This window comes from Heteronotia binoei, chromosome 21, assembly GCF_032191835.1.
Source record: "Heteronotia binoei isolate CCM8104 ecotype False Entrance Well chromosome 21, APGP_CSIRO_Hbin_v1, whole genome shotgun sequence".
Classification (NCBI taxonomy): domain Eukaryota; kingdom Metazoa; phylum Chordata; class Lepidosauria; order Squamata; family Gekkonidae; genus Heteronotia; species Heteronotia binoei.
This window is the reverse complement of record NC_083243.1, coordinates 138,910,475-138,929,051: the sequence shown is the minus strand read 5'-3', so window position 1 is coordinate 138,929,051 and position 18,577 is coordinate 138,910,475. Positions and strand designations below refer to the sequence as shown.

The 18,577-nt window shown below is 41.8% G+C and overlaps 1 protein-coding gene across 3 annotated transcripts in view; it reads right to left on the bottom strand.

Moving 5' to 3' along the window:
- Window positions 1–18,577, bottom strand: part of PPFIBP2 (PPFIA binding protein 2) — a 190,957-nt gene that overhangs the window by 54,245 nt on the left and 118,135 nt on the right. For all 3 annotated transcript variants that reach the window (XM_060262105.1, XM_060262103.1, XM_060262104.1), the window contains 4 exons: window positions 17,736–17,828; window positions 16,681–16,789; window positions 6,969–7,030; window positions 707–782 (listed from right to left, as the gene is read on the bottom strand). In XM_060262105.1, coding sequence (XP_060118088.1) covers window positions 707–782; window positions 6,969–7,030; window positions 16,681–16,789; window positions 17,736–17,828 — 340 coding nt within the window. The remainder of the gene's footprint in view (window positions 1–706; window positions 783–6,968; window positions 7,031–16,680; window positions 16,790–17,735; window positions 17,829–18,577) is intronic.

Sequence of the window (18,577 nt, the reverse complement as noted above, 5' to 3'; positions counted from 1 at the left end):
TTAACAAACAACACACAGCAAATAGGCAACACACCTCACACTGAGGAGCTGGCTGATGCCCCTCAGGCACAAGGGTCTCATCAAATGCATGCCAAAGAGCTGTATGCCATATGCACATAAAAATATCTATAGCATACTGCCTTGTCTGGAGTGATGTTTTTATGTCCTAATCTTACCACTTGTGGCTTGGTGGCATTTAAGGATAAGGTTGCATACTCAGTGAATGGTACTGGATAAAGGATTAACAATACAATATAAATTAGTAGGAGCCTAGCCAGTAGTTTGGAAAGATGGGAGGAAAGATGGCAAGAGGTGTCCCAGTCTACCATTCACTTGCGAACCAGCACCAGTATTCTTGTACTAGCTCGGAGAACCCATCTCGAGTCCAGCCATCAGCACAGAAGCAGCCCGTACAACACTGTGGCCAGCATCAGTACTGCAACGACTTACAAAAGCTGACAAGCCACTTCAGTAGTGTGTAAGGATCCTTTCATGTACACACAAAATATGAACTAATCCTGCAAAAGCAGTACTGTTTCAGCAATATCTGATTCATGGAACTGGTCTCTGAACTTAACATGCTTGCAATTGATACTTAGCCTTTAGTGGACCACTTCCTTTCATGACCCACTTTACTTGTTAAATAAAGCTATTCATTAAATAGTTCACACAATTTTACATCTATCATGCTATCCACTAATCATACCTTGGACCGCTATCATTATCTCTTTCACTCGTTGGTACTGGCTTAACAAAACAGTTAACTCTTCTATTCGGCGGTCCTAAAAAGAGAGAAGAGAAATCAGACATCTTCTGAGAGGATCAAAACATTCAGTTAGAAAACATTGGATCAATAAAGAAGGCAATGTAACAAGATTTCTGGTCTCTCAGGCTTGCTTTTGCACAGCAGACCTTCAGTCAGAGGGAAAACTAACCATAGCAAGCTACATACTGCCCATATTTTTATTTTGCTGTTTTCCAAAAAACATCATAGAATAATTATTCAGAAAAAACTGAGCACGTTTTAAACATGCTTCTTCAATGTAACCACAGTAGTCATTTATATTTCAATTTATGTCCAGTTACAACTCTGAAAATGGATAAGAAAGACTCATAACAAAGTGATTGTTATTCATCAGTTTAATGTGATGAAATGACAGTGCTATATGAAGTAAAACTGCAATTTTATACAGCACATACACCATCAATGGGTGTGCTCATTGGTGGCAGGATTATAAATATTATTTGAATGCTGGAAAAACACTTCTGCAGTGGAAATCATTTTTTATCTGGTACTATAAATGAGTAACACAATGGAACATTTATTACGTAGAAACAATAAAGTGAAAAGGTCCAGACAGTGGACAGTGAGATATAAATCTTAGAAACACATGACAGTCAAGATACAAAATGAATATACAAAATATTTGGGTACTTTGGGGGTGGAGCCAGGAGCAAGGGTGTGTCAAAGGGAGTTCCGGCAACCACATTTAAAGGGACCACATTCCTTTTAAATGCCTTCCCTCCATTTGGAAATAATGAAGGATAGGGGCACCTTCTTTTGGGGCTTATGGAATTGGACCCCCTGGCCCAATCTTTTTGAAACTTGGAGGGTGTTTTGAGGAGAGGCACCAGATGCTATGCTGAATATTTGGTGCATCTACCTTAAAAAACACCCCCCCCCAGAGCCCCAGATACCCATGGGTCAATTCTCCATTATATCCTATGGGAATCAGTCTCCATAGAGTATAATGAAGTGCCCAACAGACATTTCCCTCCCCCCTCCCCACTTTCTGATGACCCTGAAGTGAGGGGAGGGCCTCCAAACCAGGTGATCCCCTGCCCCCAACTGGGGACTGACAACCCTAAAAATGGAGATTTTGCCATGTTAAAAATAGCCATAAACTCTTAAATGGAGTATTACCCTTCTAAGCCCATGGTGTAACTCTGCTTAGGATAGCATTACAAGGACCCTTAGATCAGAAATGGAAATTTTGGGTTCTGCTATTTAATGCTATTTCTTTTTCTTTGACACATACATATGCATTCAGGAGCACCACTGAAGGAAATTTTAGTTAGCTCAGAGTACAACACTAAGATTGCTGTCAGGTGTTGATTACAGGTGACATGTTGCACCAGTGCTTACAGAGTTTCACTGGTTGCCTGTTACTTTCCAGACTTAATGTATGGTGCTTTGACCTTTAAAATGTTGTCATGCAGGTACCGTAAGAATGACCAAATCCACTATGAATCTACCCAGAGTTTACAATCAGATCATGCCTTGTTTTCCCCCTGCCCTCAGAAGTAAGATTTGGTTGTGGTACCTTGTTTATGGAAGTTTAAAAAAATCCTAACAGATATTTTTAATATGGCTTTATGGTTTTGTACTTTTATTGCTATTGAGTTATTTTGCTCTTCTGTGCTGGGGGTTTTATGGTGATCTCCTGTGTTATGGCACTTATGATGATTTTTGCTTTTATTGGATTTGTTGTTGTTTTTTATCATTGTCCTTGGTGGAAATAATCTGAAGCAAATTTCCATTGATGCAAAGCACAAATATTTCTAATAAGTGCACATTTTACAAACAACTTGTACTAGACATGTAAATTCTGGATGCCTTTGATAACTAGGACAGTTGTTAGAAGCCCTGGATCAATGGATAATACAAATGGAAGTCTTGAAAATATGACAGTAATGTAAGCCTCCTGTAGTATTTCTCAGCTACAGTAACCAGAGAGCAAAAGACCACTCACTTACATCCTCTATATGTTTTTTAAATCTCAGTTAATAATAATAATAATAAATAATAAATAAATAAATAATAAAAAGTTTATCACTATAGCATAGGAACTCAAGATATAGTGGCTTGTAAGCGCATTCTAAAAGATTTATGTGATCCCTTCAATCCCTCAAAGTCATCATATACACGAAGCCCTATGCTGTTGCTTTTTGTTCTCACACACCTAGCCTTCTCTCTCACACCTCTCTCTTTTTCATACCTTAATAGAAATTACTCTTCAATTATGTCCAGACTTAGTGTAAGTGCCCTGTTACTAGAGGTCAGCTGTTTTTTTTTTAATATACTGGACACCACCTGCTATGTGTCACTTGAGCACCAGAAAGTTGAGAGGGGTCAAGGCTGTCTTATGATTAAATTCTCACCATGACACTTCCTTCATAAAAAGAGGTGTGACAAGAAAATATGAGTCATGGGAAAGATTAGGAAGAAGGAAACTAGTTACACTCCTGCACTTGATAGATACATTATACAGCCACCATTTCTCTAGTGCTAGGCAAAGAGCAAAAGGTCTCACATGCTACCAATCTCCCTTTTCTCTTAAACCCCCCCTTCTAGCCTGTAGCATGTGAATGACAGAGTAATTACTGGATATTTCCAACTATATTTTAAAAAATTAGGAGAGAGAATGGCTTGTATCCAGTAAGATCTGCCTATGAGATGGAAGTCATAAAATGGGAATTTCCTGCTTCCCTTTCCCACTTCAGTCTCGGGTCCCCTGAAATTTTGTTCCAGGAGGTTGGTGTATTGTTGGGAACAGCAAAGGAGGCAAAGTGGGGAGTCTAAAGCAGGAGAAGGAAACTGGCAGAATTCCAAAGAGGGAAGTGCCCTTCTGTCTTCAGAACACAGTGAAAGGATACAAGGCAAAACAATTGTATCAATATTTAGTAATTTCACATTAAATCAGTATGTAATTTTAGGAAGGTAAGGAGGTATGGCTTAGTGGTAGAATACCTGCTTTGTAGGCAGGTGGTGTCAAATTCAATCTCTGGCATTTCCAGTTGAAATGCTTAGATAGTAAGTGATGTGAAGGACCTCTAGCTTAAACTCTAGAGAGCCACAGCAAGTTACATTAGAGAAAATTTGACGTACCAATAGTTTGACTCAGAATGAGACAGCTTCGTATATGTAGCTACCCATTCTATTTAACTTTAAAAAAAATCATTACTTTTAAAAAGTAATAATAACCAAAATAAAGATTTTATACATTTCAGCAATAATATCTCACGCTGTCATGTTTATGGGGTCATGAGGTGGTTCACAAACATAACCCTGCAATACAATAAAAATTAAAATATAAAAATTATGCATATAGATTGAGGAATGAAAGAGAGTAAGGCATGAACTAGAATATTCCTGCTTCAGATCTCACCTTCTTACCAGGTGGCCTTCAGCAGGCTACTTTCAGCAATTATCTTTTCCTCCAGTAGCACACTAGGTGGCCTGGGATGGTCATTAAGACATTAAATGGGCCACCCACAAGCAAGAAAAAGATTTCTGCATACCCTAGAAGAACCCCCAGGTATGCAGAATAATATGGGAGTTCCAACTCACCCTCCCAAAGGGGCAGAGACAGGATTGCACTTGCATGGTGCCCTGGAATCCAGGTACATGTCTTGTGTGCACAGTTGCCAGGGGCATGAAAGAAAGCAGTCTGTTTCTTTTCAACCTGCAGCCCATTGCCATGTGCATGTGCTTCCATCCAGATTTCCACTCACCAAGTTGTTAAAAGCTGTGGCGGTGGGGGGGAGGTTTTCAGATTAGGTGATTATTTGGAAGATATTAAATTCAGAGTTCCTCCACCCTCAATTGATCCATTACTATTGTTTACACTGAGAAGGCAACAGCCCACTTAATGCCTTGCAGAATCTTAATGGGACAGTGGAAACTTGTGTGCCTCTTGGTGCCTACCTACTGCCTCCAATTTCCATCTCACACTAAGTTATTTTAAACTGCAGGAAGAAGGCTTTTCAGTTTCAAAAGTTCATTTCTCTCAGTCCTAATTAACACCTTCCAAACATTTAAAGCTGTCAGAGGAACCTATCCCCACCCCCCAATTTCTCTCCCCATATAAAAATTCATAAAACCCCAAAAGGAATTGTACCTGAAAAATACAATTTTTTTTTCTCCCCTGCAATTCCTCCAATAGAGAAATGAATAGTAGATTATCATGGGCCACTCACAAGCAAGAAAACCTGTGGGGCCACTCACAGGCCATATAAGGATTTCTGCATACTTTGGGGGATCACTCATGTAAGCAGAAGACACCTCCCAATGTCCTGAGCATACTCATTGTCCTCTAGGATGCACAGAATGTTGAGGCCAGTTGACCAACAATTCAAAGAGGAGAAAGAGGGGACAGAGAAGTTCTCTCAGGCTGCAATCACACAGATTAAATAATGTACTTTCAATCCACTTTCAATGCACTTTCTAACTGGATTTTAGGCAAAATCCAGTTGGAAAGTACATTGAAAGTGGATTGAAATGTATTTAATCTGTATGATTATTTAATTATTTAATCTGTGAGATCACAGCCTAACTCATGTTCATTCTGAAGAGGAAGGTTAGCATTGAAGGATGTGTGTTACACCCCTAACCCTCTTCCGACAAGCATGCAAAGTTTCAAGGGCTTTGACCACTCTGAAGCCAAAGGAGCACTGGAAGGGCAGGGAGTAAATTAGAATGAGAAGGGTAATCAGTTATTCTGATACTATTTCACTGCACCCATCAATGGGTCCAGCTTGCAGTGGAACTTAAGCATTGTACTGCTTATATTCCACCGCTGAAATTCGAAGGGGACCAGAAGATGTCCCCTACTACATGAGGGAACTTTCCAGCCAAATGTAAAGGGTCTAGGCTTACCAGGTCTGGCCTGGGACTCAGCAAGAGAGTGGGGGGGGGATCTGGAGGGGCAGCAGTGTTGTGATGTCACTTTCAGGAAAGCCCAGAAGTGATATCCTACCTCTCTAGGAATTACCAAAAAATCTATGGTAAAATCTAGGGAGGTATGGCATCACTTCTGGGGAAAACCTGAAAGTGACAACATGCCATCAAGAATGGCTTAATTTTTTTTATCTCCCATTGTCCACTAGAGTGTAACCAGCAAGGCTCACTGGGGGCAGGAGATCTATCACTTCCACAGGACATATGGCAATTATAAAGGAACCTCACTTCAGTGTCCTTTTGGGGAGGAAGGCAAGGGATACATGATACTGAAGTGGTTTGACACACTCTCCCCTTCTCTTTTATCCTCACAATGAACCTATGAGGCGGGTTAACTCAGAGTATATTACTGGTCCAAGGTTTCCCAGCAAGCTGCCAGGGCAGAGTGGGCATATGAATCAGGACCTTCCAGATCTGATTTGGACACCCTAACCACCAGCTCCTACTAAACACACTATATTTTAATGTATTCTTTTTTCCTAATTGCAAACTAGAATGATGTTTATAATGTATGTTACATGTTCAAAAGTAAATAAGGTGGACAGGAATACCTCTGGGAAAGGTGTGTTCTCAGTTTAAACCAAACCTGCAAGCAACAGAGCAATGAACAGCCTCCATTTATTGCCTTATGACACTCTCACCATCATTCTCCCATTCTGACATGTTACTATTTTGTTGGTTTCCTAAGCAAATGCTATCCAGACCAAATGTTCTTTCAGTTTGTTAATTTCACTATGAGTTGTTTTTTCTAAACTAAAACCTCAGTATTCAGGTTAAATTGCTGTGTTAGCACTTTGTGATAAATAAGTGGGTTATGGGTTGCAGTTTGGGCACTCAGTCTCTAAAAGGTTCGCCATCACTGCTCTAGAAGATTACCATATAACCCCTGTCTCTCCTTTCCCCCTCCTATGGGCAACAGGTTCTCATGAGAAACTAATCACGCCACCCTCATCTCTGGCCTTGCAGATGATAAGAACTGTACAGGCAGAGGAACCAATCAGTAACACCTGCAGAATGAACTAGGCCAGTTACTATTTACATTTACCCTTGAGACGAGGGCAGGGCAGCTTTGCCTCAATGTGCCTTTCATCCCTTGCTTTCCTTGTTAAATTTTAATCTGCATTTAGTTTTATTTATAACTGAAAATGAGAATACACAAAATGCACTCAAATTCTGTATAAGAATGTTTCTCATCATCATTAAAAATTCCCTTTATTAATTTTCTTACCTTTTTTTCATTTTCAGCTAACAATGATTCCATTCCCATTTTCAAACGCTGGACCTCTTGATCTAAACAAAATTTAAGAAGTTACAAGTTAAGAGTGCCCATGCTGGGCATCTGCTAATTTAACATACATAAGTACACTGGTAAAATGCAATGTGGGCATTGCTTTTGCCATTCTTTCCACGATGAGAATTCTAACTAGGATCAGTGCCAGATAGAAACTCCCCTCCTGTCTTAAATCCTTCCACGTGGTAGATGTCTCCACAGGCAGTTTCTGTGCACTGATCATCATTTTAATTAGGTGATTTCTTCACACCACTGGACATGTCTTTTTGGATGTGCCAAAACAACCTCCACTCAGTGACCATAATGTGTGCTCTGGCCTTAAGGCTTAAGTATGGCATGAACTACAGAAATAGATGTGACAAATATTATTAAATAAGCCATCCAGCATTTTATTGCCCCAAAGAAAAAAAATATTTTTTCAGAAGTCATGCCCCTTGTTTAGAGAAGTAAACTGAATTATACTTAACATGTTTAAATCTATCACACTCTTAATCAGCCTCTGTACAAGACTTTAATTTCAGTTTTGTAAAACTAAAAACCTCAATGCCAAATACCAGTGTAATGTAAGAGAGTACTGGTCCAGTACTAGGGAGACATGGATTCAGACCTGTACCCTGCCATTATGTTTACCAGTCACTATGTGGACTGCCTATTCCCATACGAACCTAGCTGAACACTATAGTTATCTTTGGAAGCCCTGCTTTGGGTGCCCTCACCATCTGAGGGTATATGGGTTGCAGCCCAGGAAAGGGTCCTCTTGGTCATGGTGCTAAAATTATAGAATTCCCTCCCAAAGGAGATTTGTCTGTCCCCTTCTATCACTGTTCTCTGCTAACAGATGAAGACTTGTAATTCTCATTCATCATTCCTCTCTGTCACGACTCAAGGGGGTATTACCAATTGCTGTCACCACTCTGAGTTAAGGGTTCCCCTTGAGAAGGCCCAGAGTTCCCTCCCAAGCCCTTCAGGCCTCTTGTAGCTTAGGCCAAATAATAGGCGTGAGGACCAGGCAGAGTAAACAACAACAAAAAGGTTTATTTTAGTGCAATATAAATTAACAAGGTGCATTAACCAGAAAATGGGTGAAGGGGAAATAAACAAATGCCCAACACATCTATCTCTACAGTCCCTACTCTAATACTACACTTACACACACCCCCTCCTTGGGTAAGGGCCTTTCACTTACTTCCAGCTCTCGAGGCAACAGCCTGCCTCCAGCTAAGCCTTCCAGGGAAAGAACACTTCCTTCCTGGGCTTGGCCTTTATATAAGCTTACCAGGTCCCACCCCCTCTCTGGGCCAGTTTCCCTCCAAACCCCTTGCTACCCAATCAGAGGGACAGAGGAGATCCTGGGAGATGTAAGCTTTTCCCAGTAACTCCTAAGCAGGCTTCCCTGGAACTTGCAGGCTTCGCTAGGCCCAGCATCATGACACTCCCATTCATATGCTTTAATGGTTTTTACATAGTTATATGTAATGTTAACCTTGTTTTAATTTTTAATGATTTTATTGTTTGCTGCCTATAGAGACCCTATGTTGGGTAAAAAGCCAGCTTAAAATGTTTTAAATAAATAAATAAATCATATTCCGTTTAGCTTAACCTTCTAGGGTTAGGTAGGGTGGTGAAATGGTTAGAATGCTGGACTAGGGTCTGGAAGAACCAGGTTTGAACCCTTGCTCTGACATGGAAGCTTGTTGGTGACCTTGGGAGAGTCCCACACAATCAGCCTAGCCTATTCTCAGAGGATAAAATGGAGGACAGGTGAATGTTGGAAGCTGCTCTGAGCCCACTGGGAAGAATGGATAAAAATGAAGTAAATAAATAAAGCAAATAGTTTTGAGTAAAAAAGAGGGGGGAAAGGGAAGAGGAAAAATGTACACCATAAGAGTCCTGAAGGAAGGTCAGAATAAAAAATAACCAAAAATTTCAATACTTTCTTAAGCAGTAACACCAACTTCATTTATTGGTTTTAAAAAGTCTAACAAACTGAATGAAATTCATATAGCTGCCTTAAAATGAAAAAAAGGTTTCAATTGAAGAAGCATACATCCTTGAAAATATTAATAGATATATGTATGCCTTCACTTTCAGAGACATTGGTGTATAGTGGTCAGCGTATCAGACTTGCATCCGGAGCCCCAGGTTCAAATCCCCACTATGCCAAGGAAGCTTCCTAAATTACTTAGGGGGACTTACAAACTAACAGCCTAACCTACCTCACAGGAGTGTTATAAGGATAAAACGGAGGAGGGAAGAATGATGTCAGCCACTTTGGGTCCCCACTGGGGGGAAAAGCAGGGTATAAATGAAGTAAAATAATAAAAAAAAAATAAATATTTACCAATCATCATATTGCTCTACATAATGCAACAGTTCCTAAAAAGGGGTTTTAGAAAGTGGGCAAGCGAGGCTATGGGCCAGCAGAGATCTGATTGGCTATGCAGATGATTTAAAAAGCTGTTTTAGCAGTGAGTGCAACCACAGTACAAGGATTTCCACTATGTGCCTGAAGTTAAGCTGCATCAGCCAGTTTGTGGCTATGCTTACCAATGCTATGTCAAAATTCCAAAGGTGCTAGGGTTGCCAAGTCCAATTCAAGAAATATCTGGGGACTTTGGGGGTGGAGCCAGGAGACATTGGGGGCAGAGCCAGAAACAAGGGTGTGACAAGCATAATTGAACTCCAAGAGAGTTCTGGCCATCACATTTAAAGGGACAGCACACCTTTTAAAATGTCTTCCTTCCATAGGAAATAATGAAGGATAGGGGCACCTTCTTTTGGGGCTCATAGAATTGGACCCCCTGGTGCAATCGTTTTGAAACTTGGGGAGTACTTTGGGGAGAGGCACTAGATACTATACTGAAGATTTGGTTCCTCTACCTCAGAAAACAGCTCCCCCAGAGCCCCCGAAACCTCCAGATCAATTCCCCATTATACCCTGTGAGAATTGATCTCCACATAGGGAATAATGAAGTGCTCAGCAGACGTTTCCCTCCCCCCCCCACCCCGTTTCTGGCGACTCTGAAAGGGGATTGGCCTCTCTACTCCCAAGTTGCTGCCAACTTCTTCACAGCAACATAGACACCCCATCCCAAGAGGAAGCCTTTCAATCGGAGACTGAAGCCTCCGGAGATGGAAAGGCACATGATCCTCTGGGGGTGGGGCTTCCCCCATCACCAGCTGACTGGGGGCAGGAGGGAGTCTGGGAAAGTGGAACCCCTGCTGGGACCTGCAGATTGGCAAGCCTAAAAGGTACCCACTGGCTCAAAAAGGCTGGGTTAGCGGGCAATTTTAGATTTTGACCAAGGCAAACCTTCTGGTCCTAACCCTGACCTCACGGCCCATTGTCCTGACCATGTCAGATTGTGGTCCCCAACCCTTTTAGCACCAAGGACTGGTTTTGCCGCCACTGCCGCCGCCACGGCCAACCCTAGGGTTGCCAAGTCCAATTCAAGAAATGTCTGGGGACTTTGGGGGTGGAGTCAGGAGCAAGGGTGTGACAAGCATAATTGAACTCCAAAGAGAGTTCTGGCCATCACTTTTAAAGGGACTGCACGCTTTTTAAAATGCCTTCCTTCCATAGATAGATAGATAGATAGATAGATAATTTTATTTGTATCCCGCCCTCCCCGCCGGAGCAGGCTCAGGGCGGCTAACAACATCATTGAAATTCCAACTATACAAAGAAAGGCAAAGAAAACAAATTACATTTAAACATTAAAATTCTGATTAAGTTTAAAATTAATTAATTAAATTAATAAAAGTGCTAATGCTATTTGTTCTTTTATGATGGCGGTTATCATTAGCAATTTCTTTCTTCATCAGCGAAAGCCAGTCGGAAGAGGAAGGTCTTGCAGGCCGTGCGGAATTGTTCAAGATCCCGCAGGGCCCGCATTTCCTCTGGAAGTTGGTTCCATAGGTTCGGGGCTACAGAGGAGAAGGCCCGGTTACGGGTGCATTGCAGCTTCACCTCTCTCGGTCTGGGAGTAGTCAACAAGTTTTTTTCCGGCTGACCTCAGTGCTCTCTGGGGTTCATATGGGGAGAGACGGTCCCTAAGGTAGACAGGTCCTCGACCATAGGAAATAATGAAGCATAGGGGCACTTTCTTTTGGGGCTCAGAGGTCCAATCTTTTTGAAACTTGGGGGGGTATTTTGGGGAGAGGCACTGGATGTTATGCTGCAATTTTGGTGCCTCTACCTCAAAATACAGTCCTCCAGAGCCCCAGATACCAGCGGATCAATTCTCCATTATTTCCTATGGGAATAAGTCTCCATACGAAATAACAGAGTTCCCAGCAGACATTTCCCTCCCCCCCTTTCTGATGACCCTTAAATGGTGGAGGGCCTCCAATCCTGGGGATTCCCTGCCCACACCTGGGGATTGGCAACCCTAGCTCGCCCCCTCCCCTCCCTTCCCCAGAGCCGCGCTGTGTTTCACCCCCCCTCCCCCATTCTCGCGAGGAGGCTCAGAGGAGTCAGCCCAACTTGCTTCGGCAGGAACCGGCTGATTCTACGGCATTTGAAGAGCAGGCTGGAGGAGGAGGAGTTTCACCCCCTCCCTCACTTCTGGAAGCCTCCTTCAACACGCTATTGAAATAACTTAGAATTAGCCCAGTTCCTGCCAAAGCTGCCCAAGTCTTGTTGCAGCGCCCCTCTGATCGCACGGTGGGAGGGTGAGTGATGAGGCTTGGCTCTACTGCTTCGGCAGGGCCTGGGCTGGTTCTAAGTTATTTCAATAGTGTGCTGAAGGAGGCTTCCCCCCCCCTCACTTCCAGAAGTGAGGGATGGGGTGAAACGCCTCCTCTTCAAATGCCATAGAATCAGCCCGGGCCCTGCTGAAGCACGTAGAAGTGACTCCAAGCCTCCTCACTCTTCTGCTGGCGGGGGAGGGGGCAGAACACAGCGTGGCACTGGGGAAGGGAGGGGAGGGGTAGGGGTGGGCCATGGTGCCTTGTTGTGCATGGGGGAGGGAGTGCGGTGCCACTTTGCGGTGCTGTGAAGGGCATGTGAGGGCAGCGGGGGGGCGGAGGTCAGGGAGTGGCGGCCTAGTTGCTAATGGGCCATGGCCCGGTAGTGGGCCACGTCCCAAAGGTTGGGGACCCTTGATGTCAGAGGTGGAGGAGAAAAGTTGTATTTTATGCTTTGCTTTGCCCTATCTTAAGGAGTCTCTCCTCACAAAAGACACCTTGTGAGGTGGGTGGGGCTGAGAGAGTTCTGAAAGAGCTGTGACTGGCCCTCTGCAGGCTTCATGCAGAGGATTGGAGAATCAAACCCAGTTATCCAGATCAGAGTCTGTGCTCTTAACCACTACACCATGCTGGCTCACAAACATGACATCTAAGATTGCAGAAAAGTACTTAATGTCCTGTACTGATTAAATGGAATATTCTACATGCTGCAGGCACTGAAATAACTCAAGAGCTAATGAGCAGTTAGTTGAACTTCTGAAAGATACATATGACACTTTATGCATAGTCTGATTTAATCATTTAAGTACAGCAGTTGTCCAAGCAGAAGACATTCTTATATACTTTTGGCATAATTGTACAAAAAAGTTTTTAAAATAGTGATTCAATTCACTGAAGTTTTACAAAGATGGCAACATGACACACAAATAAAGAATGACAGAAATGATCAGCAGAACTTATAACAAAATAAAACAAATCAAAGGGAGGAAAGGATATTAGCATGCAGTTTTAAACCAAGCACTAAAGTTCGAATAGCCATTTCTTATTAATATCTAAGTAATGGAAATATACTGATGAGAATACTAGAGTTAGTGGATTACTTGTTTCAGTGTACCACAAACTCAGTTAATTTTCAAGAGACAGCACTGATGTGTATCTGGCACGTACATGCTTAGCAAAATACAAAAATCAAACACACAAAGCAGCAAGCATTGTGCAAGCAATCAGACAGATTTAAAATGAAGAAAAGAACAAGACATTTGGTGCTTTTAAATCTCCTATTAGGTTTCCACTCACAGTAATCAGACTTTTAAAAGAACCATGTCAAGGCTTAAGTTTTACATGTCTCTTCCCTCCCAACTATCTGTTAAATAGACTTTTCTCTTGCCATGATTATAAATAGTTTAAATATCACTACCATACTCAGCCCCATATTTAAAACTCCACCCCAAAAAAGGATACTAAGCAAAACATCTTTGGCATCAAGTTATGAAAGAGTGACTGATTTCGCACTCACCCTTACGCTGCTCTCATGTCCGTCTTCTCAGCGTGGCGTCCTCCCGATTTCCCACTATTTGCACCAGGGCTGCAACAAACATTGTGGTTTTCGTGTAACAAACGGAAACCGCTAAAAATCAGTTTCTGTTTGCTGTGTGAAAACCGCAATGTTTGCTGCAGCCCCGACGCAAATAGTGGGAAATCGGGAGGGCGCCGCACTGAGAAGACAGATGTGAGAGCGGCGTAAGGTGAGTGCGAAATCGGCCAGTCTTTTCTGGAATCTACCAACCTTGACAGATTATTTTAAAGTCCACTTAGTTAACTAGATTTCTGAAGGGTTTAAAAAAATTCTTCCAAGATAATAATTACAACTGTATTTCTGAAATGTTAAGAGCTGTCTGTTTGCTATAAGCAGTAAAATATTCATCCGTGTATTAAGGTACAGCAGACAAATATAGGGACACGCTGAATGAGTGCCTGGAGAAGAGCAACTGAAGTATAATTTGTGTGAAAAGCAGCAAAGTGAAATTTTAGGGCTTACGTTTCTCTTTTAGCCTTCGCCTATATACTTCCTCTATGATGGCAAATGGAGAAAATCAAATAAAATATGCAAAAAAAATCAGATTAGATATTATAAGAAATTCATCAGAAGAATTTCAATACACCCTGAGATTTGATTCATTTAAGCTGTTAAAATGTGACAAGAAAGATGGCAAAGTTTTATTGTTAACACAACATGAAGTCCCTTTTTCCCTCTATACTAATATGGTAGCCTTTTGGGAACATTTAAAATGCTACAGTTTTTTGTTTGTTTTTGTTTTGGAAATCATTCAAAACCCAATACTAGGTTTTTAAAAAATCTTGTATAGGAAACAAATTTGCTAGCATTTCCAACTACTGATAGAGAAGTAATAATACATGCAAACCTTATTTCACTAAACATGCACAAATGCTATGAATTACTGAAACTAACATTAAAGCTGCATATTAATGCAATTCCCAATGCGTGCCAAGTCATCTTTGACAATATTCCACCTAAATAGCCATTTATGCTTTTGGAACAAAGAAAGGGCTCAGTTGTTAACAAGCATGTTTAATAGAACACAGTGCCAACCATTCATTATAAAAATGGTTTAAAAATCAGAGATTTAAACTGAAGGTTTATTATATACTTTGTATTAGATGCACAAAGCATTTTGTTCAGGAAGAGGCAGCTGATAAAAGGGGCAGTCTTAGTAAACTCTGCCCATAGTTATTGGTTTTTGTTCTGTACAAGCTGTTATTCATATTAAGCATAAGCCTGCTACAGCTCTAAAGCCCCAAAATTCATACAATAATGACAGATAAAGACAGGGATAGAATGGTAGCAATGTTAGGGATGTGTGAACACCTGCTGGTTCCACTTACATCTTGTTGACCAGTAGCAATCATGCAACCACTTAAGCTGTTTGCAACTTATTTGAAGAGTAGGCTATTTACAGACTTCAGTTGGGGGGATTAATGGGGAGCAGACTTCTGATCTTGGCCGGAGAAATTTTGCTCCGTATCTACCAAAGTTTTTCTAAGGTAGAAGGGGTGAGGATAAGGATCCAACTCCCAGCTGATCATGGGGATCACCATGAAGTTGGGTTCTTTTGGAAACTGCTGTGTCCCAGAGTTGCTGATACACAACAAACCAGGGCCATGTGAACAGAAGCCCAACTGATTACTTTTCTCTTCTCCTGTCCTCAAGCTGTCGGGTTGGCCTGAAGAGGAGATTACTCCTGTTCCCTGTGCCCCAGCTCTCACTTTGGAGTGGGAGTGGAAGAAACTAATTATTTCCCTCCCCCCTCCAAGCTGTTGGATTGAGCATGTTATGAGCCCTGATGAGGAGGAGCTGGAAGGGTTAACAGACCTGGAAGAGTTGCCAGCCAGTTCCTCAGCTGAACAAACAGCAGCTGGCCCATCAATCACTCTCCCAGCACCAGTGTCAGCTGTTGACAATCAATCTCCTCCAAGCTCTCCTCCTCCCATCTCAAGAGTTTGAAGCAGGCTCCGGAAAGAACTTTCAGAGCAAAGACATGAGGCATGCCGAGGCTTCAGATCTCTCAGCCCTGAGTTCTAGCAGAGTCATTGCCGCCCAGGGAGCAGGCTGATTGAGACTCCCATATAGCTCTCACCCAGGACCTTGTAACCTTGTGGAAGCAACAAGTCTATTCTCTGGCTTGCATCCATGCTCCTTCCTGATCCTGACCTGCTTGATTTCCTTGGCACCCTGACCTTTTGGCTTTTGGACAGTGACTTCTGATTCTGGTTTATGATTCTGCAATGGTGACGTGGCTCCTGCTTGACTTCCTGGACTTTGACCTTGGACTGGCTTTGGACTCCTGCCTGCCTGCACCCTGAGAACGTGACAGAGCTGCAGAGAAATCATTTATTTTTCTTCTTTCTTTTGCCATTGGGACATCCACAACCAATCACTTCTATCTCCAGCCACAAAGTGTAGTAGTTTTTCTGAAGGGTTGTAGAGCAGAAGCCCATTCCTAGCTTATTCTCCATCAGCTGTGAATCAGCTTCTAATTTCCCCTGAAGTTTTCCTGTGCTTTACAAAAGGCTAAGATACAGGGAACCATTGGGAGATAATGGCCTGCAAGACTGAAATAATGACTGCCAAACAGGTTTGCTGTGAAATTTGTAGCGTCTGTGAGGAAGATACAAAGGAATGCAGGATCATATGGCTTCACAAGTCTATCAAAAGCACAAGCAGGGGAACATCTGTTCCAGCTGAATAAACCTGGACTGAGCATCTGTGTGTCACTTTTTTGCAGGTCAGTCAAAACTTTGGCTTGGTCAGAGATGCAAACCTTTGACAAAGGCCAAAGTGCCCTTGGTGCTTAGTCCATGGCTATGTGTGAGCTGTGACTGTGGAACCAGGCCCAGTCCATAACATCCTCATGGATCATCCCTTTGTAAAATTTGACTGGGGGCTAATTGGGTTGCATATTTTTCATGCTGCAAACTGTGTTGTGACCCTACTGCAAGTGAAAAGTAGATGAAAATATGTAACTCAATAATGAAGAAGATTCCATACCAATACCATAGTTCCTGTGCACTAAACACTCAGATAACCCTAGCACCTGTTCTGCAACGTGGAAACAATGGTAAGTTACCTCTAGAGAGGTGGTATCACAAAATTATTGTAAATCACACTGTGTGATTAGAAATTCTTACAGAAAATGTAGATAATGTTTGAGATAAAAAGATGAGACTGTGCCACTAGTAAATTCAGGAATACTTTAAAAAAATTTGTATAAAATTTGTATAATTGGAAAAAAATGGTTGCAAACACTGCTGATGAATTTCTGTGGCAGATACTTATTAAAGGGAACATCTAATTATCAAAGGAAGAAGCAGCAGTGCTGGGTAAAAATACATATACGCTTTAATTGCAACTTTGCTATTTTTTTTGTTCCTAATTTTTTACCTCTTTCTGCAATTTCATGATTTACTGACGTCCTTGAGATCTGACTTTGTAATCGTTCGATCTCTGAGTCTTTCAGAGCCAGCTGTTCCTGCAGCTGTGCTATTTCAGCCTGAAAGGACAGATAAACATTATTAGCTTCCTTTCTGTTTCCGCAGTTTATCAATCACCCAAAAAAGAAGTGAAATGACTATTTTGACATATATTAGAAATATTTTAAACAAACACAACAATAAGGGGAAAAAATGAAACCCTCATAAAGCCAAAATAGAATGCTCTCTTTCCTTAGGGAAAGGTAAGGGCAATTAATTTTTCTTTACATAGGTGCCTCTTAAAGCTAATGAAAGAACCAGTGAATACAGAGGGGGTAGAAGACCTCCCTCTCTTTGGCAATTCTTGACAAGTTCTCTTCATGTATATCTGCAATGGAAAGGGTGATTTCCAACCTCCAGTAGTAGGTTCCATCCCAAAGCAATATTAGAAAATTCTGTTTCTGCCCTGGCTAAGATTTCCCTTACTTCAAGGATACATGGTAGACTTCGTATATTTTTATTCTGCCCTTCCTCCAAGGAACTGAGTTGGCACATGCCCTTTTCCCATCCCTATTTTACTCTCGCAACAACCCTGTGATATAGGTGAGGCTGAGTCACCAGAGAACACAAGGTCACCAGAGAACTTTAAGGCAGAGTGGCAATTTCTATACGTCTCTAACCACTACTTCTCACTACTGAATTATCATGCTACCTTTATGTACAACTGCTTGTTGAGGAATCCTATTATTGGCAATAATATGTTTTAGGGAACAAAAGAAAATCAATGAGAACAGCTTTTTTATCCATTTGTGTTCACTATGAGTACTCTTCCACAAATAACTTAAATAACAGCCAAAATTAATTTTGGAAAAATGGACAATGGCAAGCAAATATTAAATTCCTTGTAGAGATAGGAAGACTGACACAGCATCACTTCAAATATTGTTTTGTTAGGATACTGCTGTAGTTTCCCTACAAACATACTCATGGTGGCAAATTAGTCCAAGGTGAACCTGTGCTGCTTACTTTAGTTGCTTTCAGTTTCCATTCATACTGAGTTCTTTCATTTTCCAGTTCTTCAACTTTAATTTTTAGGTGTTTCAGTTCCTGTAATAAACTCTGAAAAGGAAATAAATAAAATAAATAAAAGAGACAACAAAATCCATCTACTTACATATTGGACACAGGGCAAAACACTCCAATGAACATTGTAATTTCTGTAAAAAAAAAAAGGGGGGGGGAAAGCTACATAGGCTGTAATACTGATTTCAATTTGGTATCTAATTAAAAGCAGCTCTCTGTAACCCCAGGCAGTTTTCATGGAAAGCTAAACAGAAGAAAATGAATGTATCTTGATAAAAATGAAGAAAAGAAACACAAGCTTAGTGCAGTTTCAGAGGGTAGTCATGTTGGAGAGGGTAGCCCAGTAGCACCTTAGAGACAAACACAGGGTTGCCAGCCTCTCCAGGCCCTTCACCCATGATCAGCTGGCCAGCGGGGAGACTTACCGCAAGCAGGAAGGAGGCCCAGGCTGCATTGCTGACGACATGGTGATGTCACTTCTAGTGTGTACCAGAAGTGACACCATCACACGCATGATGTCTGGGCAACACTCTTTTATTTGGACAAAACCTCTCTGGTATCAGCCATATTTACCATAGAATTTTTGCTCAAATGCCAGAACCTTGCTGGGATGGTGCAATGTGATGACATCACTTCTGGTATATACCACAAGTGACACTGCCACATTACTGGCAACATAGCCTAAGCATCCTCCTGCTCCTGGTAAGACCACCCCACCCCCCACTGGTTGTGTCACGTTCTCAGGGTGCAGGCAGGCAGGAGCCCAAAGCTAGTCCAAGGTCAAA